Here is a 17,088-nt window from a genome sequence, read left to right as displayed (position 1 = left end):
AAATTTATTGACTTTTCGTCTTAAATATATTTTTTAGTGATTATTTCCAATGAAAACGTATGCACCCCTGTATTTTATATTTAGACCCTTCGGAGAAGCTAGAAATAGAAAAAATCAACACTCTTCAAAAATGGTTTGTAGAATAATAAAATAAATTAGATTAATAACGATTATTAAATTGTCAGTATATTGTAGAAATAATATATTTTTAGGTTCGGTTGATCCAATGTTTGGACAGTAGATCCAGTAGAACAAGAATACATGCTTTTCTTCTTGATCAGGTAGATCTAGTAGAACAAGAATACATGCTTTCCTTCTTGATCAGGTAGATCTAGTAGAACAAGAATACATGCTTTCCTTCTTGATCAGGTAGATCCAGTAGAACAAGAATACATGCTTTCCTTCTTGATCAGGTAGATCTAGAAGAACAAGAATACATGCTTTTCTTCCTGATCAGGTAGATCTAGTAGAACAAGAATATATGCTTTCCTTCTTGATCAGGTAGATCTAGAAGAACAAGAATACATGCTTTCCTTCTTGATCAGGTAGATCTATAAGAACAAGAATACATGCTTTCCTTCTTGATCAGGTAGATCTATTAGAACAAGAATACATGCTTTCCTTCTTGATCAGGTAGATCTAGTAGAACAAGAATACATGCTTTCCTTCTTGATCAGGTAGATCTAGTAGAACTAGAATACATGCTTTCCTTCTTGATCAGGTAGATCCAGTAGAACAAGAATACATGCTTTCCTTCTTGATCAGGTAGATCTAATAGAACAAGAATACATGCTTTCTTTCTTGATCAGGTAGATATACCAGAAGATGATATGGTAGATATCATTTTCAATTTTCCTATTTTTTTCTATTTTTCCATTTACCTTTTTTCTATTTTTCCTATTTTTCCATATATATTTTTTTCTATTTTTCTATTTTTTCTATTTGTCTATTTTTTCTACTTTAGTCCCGGATATCCCGGCCCCGCAATGGTGAGGGAAACTTGGATATATTTCTGGAACTTGTCTCAGGCAAAGATTCTATCTTACAAGACGGTTTGAATGTATACTGAGAGTTCAAATATCCTGTGTCACATTGATTAAAATTTAGTTTTTTCATTTCCAAACGGTGATTTACAATTTGTGCACTTTTTCCAAAATAAGAAATTTAGTTCAAATAATTAAAATTACGTTCTTTACACGGATGCTTTGATAAAAAAGGAAAAAAGAGGCCGTCTTGTAAAATATCATCTATGGTATCAGGGCTGAATTCTGGTGAGAGAATAGATCTAGGGGTTGGGAGGTATACTCAGGACTTTATACTTCTCCGGGATTGCCTAGAGCCACGAGGGTGTAAGGAGGAGGAGGAGGAGTATTCAAATAGATTCAAGACCTGGAGAGAATCTTTGGCTGTTCTGGGGATTAACTTCAGGAATTTGATGAATTCAAACAAAGTTTTGTCTACAAAAAGTATCACAAACCTAAATGGAATCGCCTCTGCTTACGCATTTAAAGAGACTGTAAGCGTAATTTAAAGTGACCCTCCATATAACGATGGCAATGCCTGATTAACAACGGTTCCATCAAGAATGAATTAGATTTATAATTTTGAAACCCGATTATTTCAATTGTGTTTTTTTTCAACAAAAGTGTCTTGCGCATTTCAACAGCTGAAAATATATTGCAATTAGCAAAATTAAAAACGACTAAATCTTCCATATTATTGCTTAGAGAAAGGTTTCAAGAGTACCGTTGTGAATTGGATATTTTCATATTTGCATGGAGGTTAATTAGAAATTACGCTTACAGTCCCTTTAAATTATTAGGCCGTATCAAATATACATATTATTTAAATTCTATTTAAGTAAATTGTTTGCCTTGTATAAGAATTTTGTTTAACATTAAATCTCCAAAATCAATGTCAGTGTTTTCAATTTTTAACCCCTAAATCGACATGTGAAAATTCATCCATTTTTTAGAGATGTAGTTCAAGTTCTCAGTGCTATACTTCATCTAGGTGAAATAATATTTGAAAAAGGATTTTAAAAAAATATATCAAATTTTAAAATGTGTTCAGGAAACCTGAAGAAAGAGAATTGTTATGAAACAAATCCTCTTGTGCTACTCATCTCTCGACTTCTTGGACTTAAACCTGGATCTCTTGTTACAGGTTTACAATATTAAATACTCTATAAACCTGGATCTCTTGTTACACATTTAGAATATTAAAATACTCTATAAACCTGGATCTCTTGTTACACATTTAGAATATTAAATACTCTATAAACCTGGATCTCTTGTCACAGGTTTACAATATTGAATACTCTATTAACCTGGATCTCTTGGTACAGGTTTACAATATTAAATACTCTATAAACCTGGATCTCTTGTTACAGGTTTACAATATTAAATACTCTATAAACCTGGATCTTTTGTTACAGGTTTACAATATTAAATACTCTATAAACCTGGATCTCTTGCTACAGGTTTACAATATTAAATACTCTATAAACCTGGATCTCTTGCTACAGGTTTACAATATTAAATACTCTATAAATCTGGATCTCTTATTACAGGTTTACAATATTAAATACTCTATAAACCTGGATCTCTTGTCACAGGTTTATAATATTAAATACTCTATAAACCTGGATCTCTTGTTACAGGTTTACAATATTAAATACTCTATAAACCTGGATCTCTTGTTACAGGTTTATAATATTAAATACTCTATAAACCTGGATCTCTTGTTACAGGTTTAAAATATTAAATACTCTATAAACATGGATCTCTTGTTACAGGTTTATAATATTAAATACTCTATGTGAATCGGACTCGCCCCTCTGTACAGACCCATTAATTATATTGTTAATGAAGGTCTGATAAGCCGGCAAAGGTTCATTAAAGATGAATGTATTGACAATAAATCGAAATATGAGGTAAACATTAAATTTCTAACATTTTTTTAACATTTAAACAAAATATTGCCAATCTTTTAAATATCAGAAATGCCTTATAACAATGGTGTCCCAATTAGGGTTTCCAGCGAACGAAACGTTTCGCGGAAAAATGCGAAAATTTTTGCAAAAATCAATAAAGCGAAAACGAAGCAAAATTTTGCGAAAGAAATGTCGCGAAAATATCGCGAAAAAGCGAAATGAGAAAATATTTTCGCGGAATGCGAAATTTTTCGAAATGTCTGATGTCTCCTAGTCGTTTATAGCTGTATCTATATTTTGTGTTAATCCATAAATTGGGTTCGGAGATAAATCCCTCTTTGAAAATGAGCCTTAAAATTTTGTCTTTTTTGATGAATTTTCACAACTTTTTCGCTGAAATTTTGCATTTGTCTTTAAAATTCTGTATTTCTCGCGAAATTTTCTCATTATTTTCTTCGCAAAATTTCGCATTTTCGTATTTTCTATTGCGCGAAAATTTCGCATTTTTTGCGAAACAGATTGAAGCGAAATTTCGCGAAAAAAAACGAAAATTTCCGCCAGGAAACGAAATGAGAAATTTTCGCGAAACAATACAAAATGAATTTGATTTACAATTGAGAGTAAATTTAAGAATTAGCATTGAAATACCTAATCTTATAAACATATAAAATGACTTATCGTTTAATCAAATTGTGTATTTGTTGATTGAAAATAGCTAGAACTGTTTTAAACATTTGAAATTAAATGCTAAATTGTTAACTTTTTGTTTTTGTTTCAAATTTTTTTATTATAGTTTGAGAAGGGAAGAGACGGATTAATAAACGCTCTGTATGTCCGAACCCTGACATCTATTCTGAAAAGAATAAATTCAACCCAACCAACATATACCTCATCCTCCTCGTCCTCTCCGGATGCGAGGAGTCCGTCCTGGACCCGGAGAGGACTCCAAGGCTATCCTCTAGTTCCACCTGGAGATTTGAAATCTTCCAGGACAGATTTAAACCAGAGCCAGGAGTCAATCAAGATACGGAGTAAACCTTCCTTCATTGCAGTGCTAGATATGTTTGGGCCTCAGAATAGGTAAGTTCTAGATATGTTTGGGCCTCAGAATAGGTAAGTTCTAGATATGTTCGGGCCTCAGAATGGGTAAGTTTTAGATATGTTCGGGCCTGAGATTGGGTAAGTTCTAGATATGCTTGGGCCTCAGAATAGGTAAGTTCTAGATATGTTCGGGCCTGAAATTGGGTAAGTTCTAGATATTTTCGGGCCTCAGAATGGGTAAGTTCTAGATATGTTCGGGCCTCAGAATGGGTAAGTTCTAGATATGTTCGGGCCTCAGAATGGGTAAGTTCTAGTTATGTTCGGGCCTCAGAATAGGCACGTTCTAGATATGTTCGGGCCTCAGAATGGGCAAGTTCTAGATATGTTCGGGCCTCAGAATGGGTAAGTTCTAGATATGTTCGGGCCTCAGAATGGGTAAGTTCTAGTTATATTTGGGCCTCAGAATAGGTAAGTTTAAATATGTTCGAGCCTTGGAAAAGATAAGTTCTAGATATGTTCGGGCCTCAGAATGAGTAAGTTTTAGATATGCTCGGGCCTGAGATTGGGTAAGTTCTAGATATGTTCGGGCCTCAGAATAGGTAAGTTCTAGATATGTTCGGGCCTGAGATTGGGTAAGTTCTATGTATGTTCGGGCCTCAGAATAGGTACGTTCTAGATATGTTCGGGCGTCAGAATGTGCAAGTTCTAGATATGTTCGGGCCTCAGAATGTATAAGTTCTAGATATGTTCGGGCCTCAGAATGGGTAAGTTCTAGATATGTTCGGGCCTCAGAATAGGTAAGTTCTAGATATGTTCGGGCCTGAGATTGGGTAAGTTCTATATATGTTCGGGCCTCAGAATAGGTACGTTCTAGATATGTTCGGGCCTCAGAATGTGCAAGTTCTAGATATCTTCGGGCCTCAGAATGTATAAGTTCTAGATATGTTCGGGCCTCAGAATAGGTAAGTTCTAGTTATGTTCACTGTTCAATCTTCAGAATAGGTAAGTTCTAGATATATTCGGGCCTTATAGTAGGTAACTTCTAAATATGTTCGGGCCTCAGAATATGTAAATTTTAGAAGTGTTCGGGCCACAGAATAGGTAAGTTTTAGATATGTCCGGGCTTGGAATATGTAAGTTTTAGATATGTTCAGGCCTTAATAGGTAAGTTCTAGATATGTTCGGGCCTTGGAATAGTTAAGTTTTAGATATGTTGGGGCCTCAGAATAGGCAAGTTCTAGATATATTCAGGCCTTAATAGGTAAGTTCTAGATATGTTCAGGCCTTAATAGGTAAGCTCTAGATATGTTCGGGCCTTGGAATAGTTAAGTTTAAGATATGTTCGGGCCTCAGAATAGGTTAGTTTTAGATATGTTCGGGCCTCAGAATAAGTAAGTTCTAGATATGCTCAGGCTTGGAATATGTAAGTTTTAGATATGTTCGGGCCTCAGAATAGGTAAGTTCTAGATATGTTCGGGCCTTAGAATTGGTAAGTTTTAGATATGGTGTACATGAATATATATCGTGCTATGGTTGAACGTGTACATGAGTTAGAAGAGGTGTACATGAATATATTTTGAACCATGTATGAACATGAACATGAGCTAGAATAGTTGTACATGAATCTATACTGTACTAGGTATGAACGTGTACATGAGCTAGAAGAGTTGTTCATGAATTTATGTACTGAAACTATTCACAGCTTCTACACAAACTATACTTTCAGGTGATTGCATATCTTAATTTTTACCATTTTCAGCAGTCTTTAGTAGAATTGTGATATTAATCCTATTTTTAGTTTTAACATTTTTATCTTTTTTTTAGGATGATTTTAGAGTCATGCAGGAAATAAAAAATAATTACAATTAAAAAATATCAAAACAGCGGAATTTTTGTTTCTGACTTTATGTCTTTCAGCCAGATTTTTTCTCCTTCGACAGTTCAACCCTTGCATAGGTCATTGGTGCCAAGGATGCCAGAGATGGACTCTCGAGAATCTGGACAACTTTTGGAAAAACTTGCGCAATTTCAGCTGGCCCTCTATACAAAACTGACAATACCCGATTTACAACGATACATTTAAAACTTTTGTTTGATCAAGTTTTCAATAAAATAAGGTTTCAAGAGTACCGTTGTAAATAGGGCATTGACAATGCCATCTTTGCATGAATGGTCACTTGTATTTACGCTTACAGTCCCTTTAAGATATAGAGATATTAGATTTTAAAGAAATGTTGAATTATATCTTTATTTAAACTCTAGAGAAGAGAAAATAGAGATCTCCCCTGTAGAGTTTTTAGACCCGTCGCCTGTTATGCAGCTTTTAACATGTCAGGTACTTATCTTCTTCAAGTAAAATTTGAAATTTTTCCAACAGAGCTAGCGCTGGCACGTTTCATAACGAAAACTTCCGTTTAAGAGGCTGTGAAGACCTAATTTATAATGTGGTTTGTCCGATACATAACGTTACTGTTTAAATCTTTGTCTGATCAATATGAATTAGATATCCGTGTTTCTAAAACTGACCAAAGGTGTATTGCGCATTTCTACCGCAAGAAAACAATATTTTCAATTATTAAAATTAACGATATGAACTGCACCTTGTTATTTTAAGGTTGCAAGCTCTCACGTGAAAACGATAAGAATTTTGCCAATTAACTCTTAAAAACAAAAGCTAAAAGTAATTACTTTAAAATTCTAAAATATATACATGTTTATCGATACAAAAAGCATTTGTGACTTGAAGGGGTATATTACAAAAAAACAACACTATTTCTGCAATATATATCTATATCATTTCTGCAATACAGTTAGATATATTGCACACTCTGTGTGTTATAATAATAGCTGCTTCCTTTATGAAGAATGTTGTTTTGCTATATATCAACAGTAGAGCTATATTTATATTGCACAGTGTGCGATATATCAACAGTAGAGCTATATTTATATTGCACAGAGTGCTATATATCAACAGTAGAGCTATATTTATATTGCACAGTGTGCGATATATCAACAGTAGAGCTATATTTATATTGCACAGTGTGCGATATATCAACAGTAGAGCTATATTTATATTGCACAGAGTGCTATATATCAACAGTAGAGCTATATTTATATTGCACAGTGTGCGATATATCAACAATAGAGCTATATTTATATTGCACATGTGTGTGCGATAAATCAACAGTAGAGCTATATTTATATTGCACAGTGTGCGATATAGCAACTGAAATTTCCAATTAAACGAGATAGCGTTTTTTTGCAGTGTAAAATCATTTCCCAGGCTTAACAACATTTCTGAGTCAAATTTTTATACCAGGTTTAATCTATCTCGGAAAAGTTTTCGTAAATTTATATTAAAAAGCGAACGGTTACAATAAATAACCGGTATCGTTTGTAAAAATGAAATCACATGCCCAGCTCTAATTATCAATAATTACATTGATATGAAATATCTATAAAAAAATTTAAATTTCAGAAGAATAAATTCATTGTATTTTTTCAATCTTTATTTGTTTAGAGCACTGGGGTTTTATCTTTAGTGAATAAATACACGGCCGAGCCTGTCGGTCAATCTAATTTGATCGAACACATTCAAATTGTAAACCAAGAAACCAACGATCATGATCTCCAGACGCTTAGGTTCACCGACTCCGGGTACCCTGAAGAGCAGAGAAGAAACCAGCCTAGTTTATTCAAGACGGAGAGGGGAAATAATTTCACAATAAAACATTTCTCTGGACCCGTCACTTATTCTCCTAAAGATTTTACAGGTACGCTGAAACAATTATATGGAGAGCTTTATCTAACAGATTTAGTATAAGCGTAAAAAAATGCTAAAAATGTGTGCTGCAGTCGTCATAAGAATTAAGGAATAAGTGTTAAATAGGTGTTTACTGTCTAGTTTTTATTATCTATGAAATTTCTTTAAGTTAATTTCCATTCTTATAGTACAGTATTAGCTAATTAAGCAAAACTATCCTTTACATGGGCTGAAGTCGCAATTTTCCCTTTAAAGAGGGTCATGCCTGATTCACAACAGTTCTTCTTTAACCTTTGTCTTATCACCAATGAATGAGCTATTTATGTTTTTTTTTACTGTGACTCCAAGCTCTTTAAAAGTGACTTGCAGATTTCTACTTATAGAAACAATTTTGTTATCTGCCAGAATTTAACACTTTTCAAGCTAGAATAAAGAGGAGTTCATTAACATAATTGCTCCGAGGAAGATTTAAAGGGAGAGACCGACTAGGTAACATATTTGAACGGATAGTACAGTATTACAGAGAAAAAATTTAGGATTCATTTGATAACAATGTGACGTTGTTAATTGGTATAATTTTTATCAAATGAATCCTAAATGTTTTCTGAGAATGCTGCACTTTCGGTTCAAATATGTTCCCTAGCTGGTGTCTCCCTTTAATAGGCACACTGCGAACGCATATATGCCATTCTACAATAATAGGGTTACTTGAAACTACCATGATGCAGTCCCTTTACAAAAATAACATATTTATTGTGTTTAGAAGTGAATGAGAAGAGTTTACCTACTCACCTGGTGAGAATGTTCGATTGTGAAAACTGTAAATCTGGTTTTATATCACATCTCTTCCATCAGGAACATATAGAATCAATTATTTATTACATGAACATGAATTTTTTAAGAAACAAAGATTATAAAATTATTCTAAAAAACTAAAATCTAGAATTAAAAGAATTAAAGGTTTAAGATAAACTGAGAACAAAAGAAAACGTCGTCTTTGTTCTTTCCTTAACCCTAAAAAAACTGAGGAATGAACGTCGTCTTTGTTCTACCTTTAACCCTAAAAAATATCGGAACTGGTTTTATAATTTGCGCGCACTTGATATATTTCTAACAATGTTCAGAATATGAGTGAAAATTTTAAAATCCTAAACGACATGTTATGAATAAAAGAAAACAGAAGACGACAATAATTCCACTGTTTTCTGGTTCTTACTGTACTAAACAAATCTTTTAATAAAACGTTAAGTTAAGATATACAACGAATAAAATTTTACGCTTTTTTAGGACTTTTTTCTTTGCATCACGTTTCAATGCATTTTAATACGTTTTTCTTCATTTGCAAAAATTTGCGCATTTTTTACTTTTCGTCTTTTAATTGCTAAATGTACGCATTGCCGAGAAAACCTAAAATTTGTAAAAAAAAATTGCCTGAATAAACTTTTAATACACAATCCTGTAACCTAAATATCAATATTTAAAATTGTTAAATGTTGGATTCAGGAGTTGAAATCACTTAAGTCTGGTGAAGAGAGGGTTTCTCCAGGTATAAATAGAAACTATGGATCTTATCCAAGACAGAAAATAGATTTAAAAAGAACTATAGACGTAATTTCAAGTGACCAGCCATTTATATGGAGCGGTATGTACGATTTACAATGGTACCCTCTAAAACTTTGTTTTATCCTGTTTTTAGTGATCTACGTACAATAGGTTAACATTTCAACTGCAGAAAAACATATCGAAATTATTAAAATTAAACACTTTTAAACCTAGAAAATGAAAATATCTTTCACATTATTTAATACTGCCATCTTTGCATGAAGGGTTATTTGAAATTAAGCGTAAACTTTAAAGTAAAAACACTAGACTGTAAAAAAAATGAAAATGAATTTTTATGTCAATATTCTGAATCAGCTTATCAGTAAAAATAAATAAATTGTTTATCATTTATACATAACATATTTGAATTCTACTCACGCAGAATTAAATTTGAAATTTTATTTTTTAAATTTATGATAAAATATTTGTAGATGTTTCCATGCTTGACGATTACCAGGGAAAACTGGAGCTAACTCTTAGGAATTCATTTATTCAAATAATTTTTTTATGAATTGGTTTTAGGAATAATCTTATAAAAGCTTTAAAAAAGAAATCCTGTTCTTAAAAGATAGTAAGTCATTGAGCTAGCCTGGACATTTTTCAAATATGTAACTTTTTCAAAAACCACGTTTTCATCGTAGGGTAACTCACTCACGGTGGACTAAGGTCAATTTTAATTCAACCCGAAATGACTCCTTGTACCGGCCCGACCCTATCCTGTGCCGGCTTAGTTTTAACTTCGATGGCGCGGCCAGACTTTTTACAGTACCCGGCCTATCATAGGCATATTTGACCTCCCCACTGGCTAAGTTTAATATGCATTGCGAATGTCCGTGATTGATTCAGTCTTATTTTACGTTACCTCAATCATTGTATCATCCTAGCCGGTAATGTACTACTTTCAGTCTTATTGTCCAGTTTGGGCTGCCCAGCACGTTTTATGCAACAATTGAAGCCTGGCATGATCATGCTCTCTAGAGCTTTACATGTCTCATTTAAAGACTATTTTCAAGGCAGTCCCCAAGTTCTACATGTTAAATGTTAAATTTAAAGGGGTTCATGTCGTTATAAAAGTCTCATCCTGTTTTTGTAACCCTGTACTTGAGATTTAGATTTTTTGAAATATCTCTAAAGAAAGAATATTTTATTTGCCACAAAGTCAATTTTCTAATTTCTTCGTAATCTGGTGGTGTAAACCTTTAATATTTCAAACTTGGATTACTTAACTTACATTATCATAAATACATAGATATCTGATAGGTCTACGACATTGGGTTGCAAAATTATAGGGATTGGAAAATTATAGTATATTAATTTTTAATCATCTTAAAAATGTTGTAAATGATTGAATTGAATTATTAGTATTCTGACACAAACTAAACCACATTTTGTAACCTGCATCCAACCCTCACCAACGCTTTCAGGAATTTATCTCAAAAATTGTTAAAGTAATATTTGTCTATAGTTTTTCATTTTATTTTTTTAATTCAATTTATTTTTTGAATGTAATTACTATATTTGAATCATTAAAACACAATTTGTTTGTTAAATGGTTTAGCTAAAACTATAAAATAGACTACCAAAAGTATAAAATATCAAAGGTTGATACCAATAGATGGCAAATTTGACCTTGTTTTTAAATAAAAATGAGAATAAATTTTGTTAGAACATTCCAAGTTTGATCGTCAATTCGTTTCTCTTCAGATTAGAAATTATCAAATTCTGGAAACTATGAACTTCTATTTAGGACTTTCACACAAACTTAAAATCAGGTATTACAAACAAACAAACAAACAAATATCAAAATTTACAATGTCATTCAGAAACAAACTTTAATTGGAGTTTTTATGCACCTTAAAGGAACTGTGAGCATAATTTCAAGTGACCTTCCATTTGTATACTGACATGTCCGATTTACAACGATACCCTTTACCTCTTGGCTAGATAAAGGATTTCGTAGATATTCTTACTTATATAGCGGAAAATTAAGTGCCCAAACCGCACTAGTACGGAGAGTACCTGTAACCTAGACTATAACCTTTATCGCAGGGAATAATAATAAAGGGAAGAGAAATGGCGCTGGTCTGGCATAAGAAAGCCACTCGCACTGCTTTGCAGACGAGTTCGTTATTACACACGCATACTGTTTTGGTAAAGACACACATCATGACTGCAGTCAGAGAAATTGCAGAACAATGTCGTCAATTATAATTAAGCTTGAATAACGAGTAGTTTATTGTAAACTTTAATCAAATTTTATTCTTTGCATGACAATTTGGCTTATAGTAAATATATATGTAAATATATATACATAATATATTACATGTATATTAAACTTATTTTTAAGTAAACAATTAACAATAGACAAATGTACTCTTCTAGACTGTACAAATACCGAGATTCTTATGCACTGTATATACCTACAATACACGCCTTCGGTTCGTTATTACTTACACACACTCTTTTGGTACAGACACACATACATGACGTTTCTGCCGTGTTTTATCGTTCTCGGCCGGGAAAGGTTTAAAAGGGAACGTTTTGAATCAGACATGCCGCTTTATAAATGGAAGGTCACTGAAATTCGGCTTATAGTTCGTCAAATGAAGACGTAAAATCAAGTGACCCTTCGTTTATGTGTAGAGTGGGATGGTCAATTGAGAACAATTCATTTATAATATTAAAAGTGTATTTATTAAGTTTTAAATTTTAACACGTTAGATTTATAATTAGCTGAAAGTTCAATGGAGCATTGAAAATTGGAGTTTCGTAAAAAAAAAGTATATTAAAGAATATTTTTAGTTTTTTTGTAAACGATTTAACTCTGAACTCCAGTTTTATTGGATCTTGAAATTTTGAAAGAATAGTTGTTCTTTTTAGAAATTTCTACAGCAGATACCAAATTATTTACCCCGGGTGGAGTAGGAGACAAACAAAGGATATTTCAGTAGCATGTACAGAGCTAGGTAACTAATATTTGAAAATTTTTATGTTTAAGAAATGAAAACTTATTTCTAAAACATTTGTACTTCCTAGTTGAAAAACTGAATGCGGACCTGTCTCGTGCCAGGCATGAAGATAGCAAGGTAAAGAATTTACTGAACAAAACTATAAATTTTTAAAAAAAAACATAAACCATGATAAAGCAATGTTTTGCAAATGCAGACAGAAAAATCAGAGAACATATAAAATGTTTGGTTCTTAAAGGGCCTGTAGATGAAATTTGACATATCTAATCCTTGATCTGACAAAGGTTTAAAGGAATATATAGTTGGGAATAGGAAATGCCTCTCTACAAATGGAGGGTTACTTGAAAACTTCTACAATCCCTTTAACTAAGAATTGTTTATCTTTTGTATTAGCAGGATTGTGTTATTGGAAGCAAGTATGTGATATTTACTGAACTTTCTAGAAAATATCTAGAAAAACTCAGGTATAATATTAAAAATGGAATTTTCATGTTTAATATGGGAATTTCAGGTAAAATATGGGAATTTCAGGTAAAATATGGAAATTTCAGGTAAAATATGGGAAATTCAGGTAAAATATGGGAATTTCAGGTAAAATATGGTAATTTCAGGTAAAATACGGGAATTTCAGGTAAAATATGGTAATTTTTCATGCATGCTCATTGCTCACTGCTCTGTTCATCCGGTCATAATGTTAAATTAGTTGTTTGTACACCATAGTACTTAAAGTTTTAAAATATAAATGGTTCGCGGATTTTCTACTGAAAATATAAGAGATTTCTAAAACAATTTTTTGTTCAAATGAAAAAAAGATTGAAATTAACGTTTTTAAATTTCTGTTTCGTAGGACAGCTTACTTTAAAATATATTTATATGTGGCTATAGCCACTTTGCATCAAGTGAATGAAGAGAACAAGTGCTGAACAACTTCACAAACCATCTCGAAAAACAGAATTTTCTTTCTCCAAAAACTGTATAACACTGCAACCAAAATAATATTTTTATCAATAGATAATTTGTTTTTATTTTAAGTGTCAGAGTTGAAGAGAATTCAGCTGAAGTTATACAAAGAACTTGGAAACAATATAGGCAATCAGTAATAATATCAGATTTTAGAGTCATTAATTTCAGATTTTAGAATCAGTAACTTCAGATTTTAGAATCAGATATCAGATTTTAGAGTCAGTAATATCAGATTTTAGAATCAGTAACTTCAGATTTTAGAATCAGATATCAGATTTTAGAGTCAGTAATATCAGATTTTAGAATCAGTAATATCAGATTTTAGAATCAGTAATATTAGATTTTAGAATCAGTTATATTTTCTCCTATGCTTGCATTTTTTCCAATATATTTGATGAAAAAAATTATAACTTAAAAAATGATTTTTGTAGTAATTTCTTTCGTTTTATAATTCAATTCTTAACTTAAATCTGTAGTTTTTAGCCTCCTTCATTTACTTTTTGTATTTTGAGTTTATTATTAATTAAGTTAAAGTGCCCGGCGTTGTCCGTGGAATTAAAAAAAAAAAGATTTTCTTTCGAACACAATTTTCATCTTGGCCAATTATAGCTAACATATAAATATATATATGAGCGTAGAGCTTTATTGAATTGCCATAATGTCTTATTACTGATGGTTTGATAGAGAACACTCCTATAGACCGATGAGCAGTAAGATTGCACAAGCTAGTCATATGGTTGCCCCTGGACCAAAAAATATTTCAATGGAGAACAGCATCAAAAATATAATACTTGAAATAGTTCCTCAAGGTCTTCCAACAAGCTTAAGCAGCTTCCAGGCCGATCCTTTAAACTCTTTGGCAGGGGTGTATATTTTCTTAAAATATCATTCACCTCTCCCCCTTTTAGAAAATCATTTATTTTCCCCAGAAGTTATAAATGGTCAGCGGAGCGGAAAATACTTTTGCTGAATTGGGGATATGAAATGATTATTTAGGAAAAATAATCGATTTTTTGGGGTAAAAAGTATCTTAAAGAATGAAAAAACTTTTGAAGTCCCATTTCTTATTCTCCCCCTCCCCCATTCATCAAAAATCATTCCCTCTCCTCCGGGGGGTGTAATTCTGAAAAATATACACCCCTTCTCTTTAGCATGGAATCTACCTGCCCAGGATTATTGGAAGAACAGGCAAGAGACCTACGGAGAAGATGCTGGATGTACGGTTCATGCAAATAGTGAGTTAGTTCTGAAAACTTTGAAACAACATGGGTTGCAGATGGTGAGAATTTTATTGTAAAGAAATTATGATTCTATAACTGCTAAATCTTTACAACCTAATGTCGTATATATTTGATTTAAAGAGACTTTACAAAATCTTTTAGATCAAAAACTAAAGAATATCCACGGTTCACACTGTCATGTTGCAAAGATATTGGAAATAGAAAATGAAAAAATTTGAAGAATTTAAAGGGACAGTGAACGTAATTTCAAGTGGCCCTCCATCCTAGAGAACGTTGATTTTGATTACAATTTTACTAACATGCTTTTTTCGCCTTTTCTCTTTTTTTCTTTTTTTTTGCCACATACGTGTTTTTACTCCGTAAGTTTAAGGATTGTTGAATTATAAACGAACACGTGATTGAGTTCAAGTAGAAAACTCCGAATGCATCTCTCCCTGGTTAGACTGGAGTGAGTCTGATAAACTTTTTTCTGTTATCTAACTTGCGCGTTTCTGATATTTACAGATACAATGGAAACATAACAAAACATATTTTGAGTCAGAAAAACGACGATATCTTCTACATTTTTAATAAATTACAGATATAAAAGTACGAATTGGACATGCCACATTACGAATTAAAGGTCACTTGAAATTACAACATCAGTCTTTAAAGTTAATTATTTACGTTTGTTCAGAATACACCACCTCCTCTTCCCCCCAGACGGAACTATATCGTGAAAGGGAATAAAAAGTTTTACAAGTTGTTAGAAAATCAAGTATAAACTGTGATATTAGAATATATATTTTACTCTCATGTACCTGCTAGATCATTCATCTATTCAGTGTTATAAAATTATTTGTAAAGTTTGTAAAAATTCTATAAAGCGTTGTCGGTATCCAATAAATTAAAAAAACGGTTGAATTGATTGCAATCATGGGCCCAAAATGTTTTGTAGAAACTCGCATGACTGAAGGATTTTTCACAAAGAGAATAGAATATATATTAGAGTGGAATTTAGAAAATCCCTCGGTATGAATTTTGTCAGTCCCTTTTAGCCTGAAAGGGAGTTCAATGTGTACAATTCATGTAAATGTTCACAAATTATATGCAGTAGGTTACATTAATACAGTATGTTTCCTATACTATCCATTTCAATTTTGGTTTTTTTAAAGCTGTTAGATAAACTTTATAAAATTAATTAGGTGAAAAAAAACATCATTTGATTTATAGTTATAACTGAAAATCATCGCGAGTAAAGTAAAAGGAATAAAATCTATATGTGAAATGATCATTGGTCAATTATGAAACCAGTCTATTTCATAATTTGGTTTTCTTTTAATATTTTAGATTTTCTATAAAATGATGTTCCAGGGCCGAAAAGGTTATATAGCACAAATATGTGAAGTACACCTGCAGTATGGAAACAGTACAACAAAATGGCCGTTTTACACTTTTTCTAGTAAATTCCACTCAAATTTATATTCTATTCTCTTTGGTTTTTCAGGTCGAAATAAAAAAATTGCCATTAAAAAAAATCGATTTTTATAAATCTGAAGAATAAAAATTCTGAAGTGAAAATTATTTTGGGGGGGCAAAAGCTAAAAATGTTACTGCAGTGAGACCCATGAAACTGTTGAATAAGAAGACGACTTTTTGACTTAATTATGATTTGTCCAACGATCATGAAAAATAGCAATTTTGAATTTTTACACTTAAGGGGACCGTTCACCTATTTGGGTAATTTCGGGGCAAACTTAACAGCCTATCAGCTATGACATCGACTTTGCGCTCTAATTCTAAACATGAAATCGGCTTTTTCTCCGGCCACAGTTGCCTTTGAAAAGTAAGACCAATACTAATCAACATTCAATAAGCTATTTAGTTTATCCCAAAATTACCCAAATAAGTGAACGGTCCCTTTGACAAGTAGATTTTCAAGGTTTTGGAAGATTAGTTGCTTTAAATCAACATCATAAGAATTATTAAATATGGTCTTCGAAATGATATGGGGTCTCACTGCAAGCAAACCAAAAGTCTGGTTATTTATTTGGTTATATTTAAAAACTTAGAAACTATGTTTTTGTATTTAAAAATTATTTCCACCATTCTGATGAATTTGTCGTGTTTTTTTTAATACAGTGGTAGGCGATTATATCAATACAACAAAGCCAACTTTTTTCCTTAAGTTTTTGACTGTTACCCTTTTTCGAATTACAAGTTTACAAATAATCAAAGACTTCAATGCTTATGTGTATCCAATATCCATGCTGTTTAACAGCTTGATAAAAATAAAAATTGAGATCCAAAGTCGTCTTCATTGTATTGATTGAGATATTGATATCTATATATAAATTTGGCTTGTCTGTTTGTTTGTATCCAATAAACGTCAAAACGGCTGAACCGATCGGGCCCAAATTTTTTGTGGGACCTCACGTGACCCCAGGGCAGGTTTATGAATGATCAAAATTTTGAAAATTTGTGTTTTAAAGTTTTTTATTTTGAAAAATTTTGAAAATGCGCAAAAAATATTATGAAATTCGCAAACTTTTATGTTTTTTTTTATACTGTTCACAGAGAAGATGTTCAGAGATA

At 32.1% G+C, this 17,088-nt stretch overlaps 1 protein-coding gene across 1 annotated transcript; it reads left to right on the top strand.

The window, feature by feature from the left end:
- The first annotated feature begins 51 nt into the window (after positions 1 to 51).
- LOC111704348 (myosin-I heavy chain) lies at positions 52 to 15,309 on the top strand. Its single transcript, XM_023476572.1, has 24 exons — positions 52 to 133; positions 213 to 281; positions 965 to 1,028; positions 1,260 to 1,428; positions 1,976 to 2,013; positions 2,074 to 2,166; positions 2,874 to 2,935; positions 3,729 to 4,015; positions 5,616 to 5,702; positions 5,801 to 5,821; positions 6,239 to 6,311; positions 7,497 to 7,749; positions 8,503 to 8,594; positions 9,243 to 9,285; positions 9,773 to 9,821; positions 10,704 to 10,765; positions 11,008 to 11,113; positions 12,222 to 12,307; positions 12,378 to 12,427; positions 12,707 to 12,774; positions 13,343 to 13,399; positions 13,958 to 14,136; positions 14,425 to 14,552; positions 15,191 to 15,309. Exons 1-24 carry the CDS (start codon positions 131 to 133, stop codon positions 15,275 to 15,277), a joined length of 2,226 nt encoding a protein of 741 aa, XP_023332340.1. The 5' UTR covers positions 52 to 130; the 3' UTR covers positions 15,278 to 15,309.
- The last annotated feature ends 1,779 nt before the right edge of the window (positions 15,310 to 17,088 follow it).

Source organism: Eurytemora carolleeae, unplaced genomic scaffold (genome assembly GCF_000591075.1).
Source record: "Eurytemora carolleeae unplaced genomic scaffold, Eaff_2.0 scaffold480, whole genome shotgun sequence".
Classification (NCBI taxonomy): domain Eukaryota; kingdom Metazoa; phylum Arthropoda; class Copepoda; order Calanoida; family Temoridae; genus Eurytemora; species Eurytemora carolleeae.
Note: the sequence above shows the minus strand (reverse complement) of the source record. Positions and strands in the feature narration are given on the sequence as shown.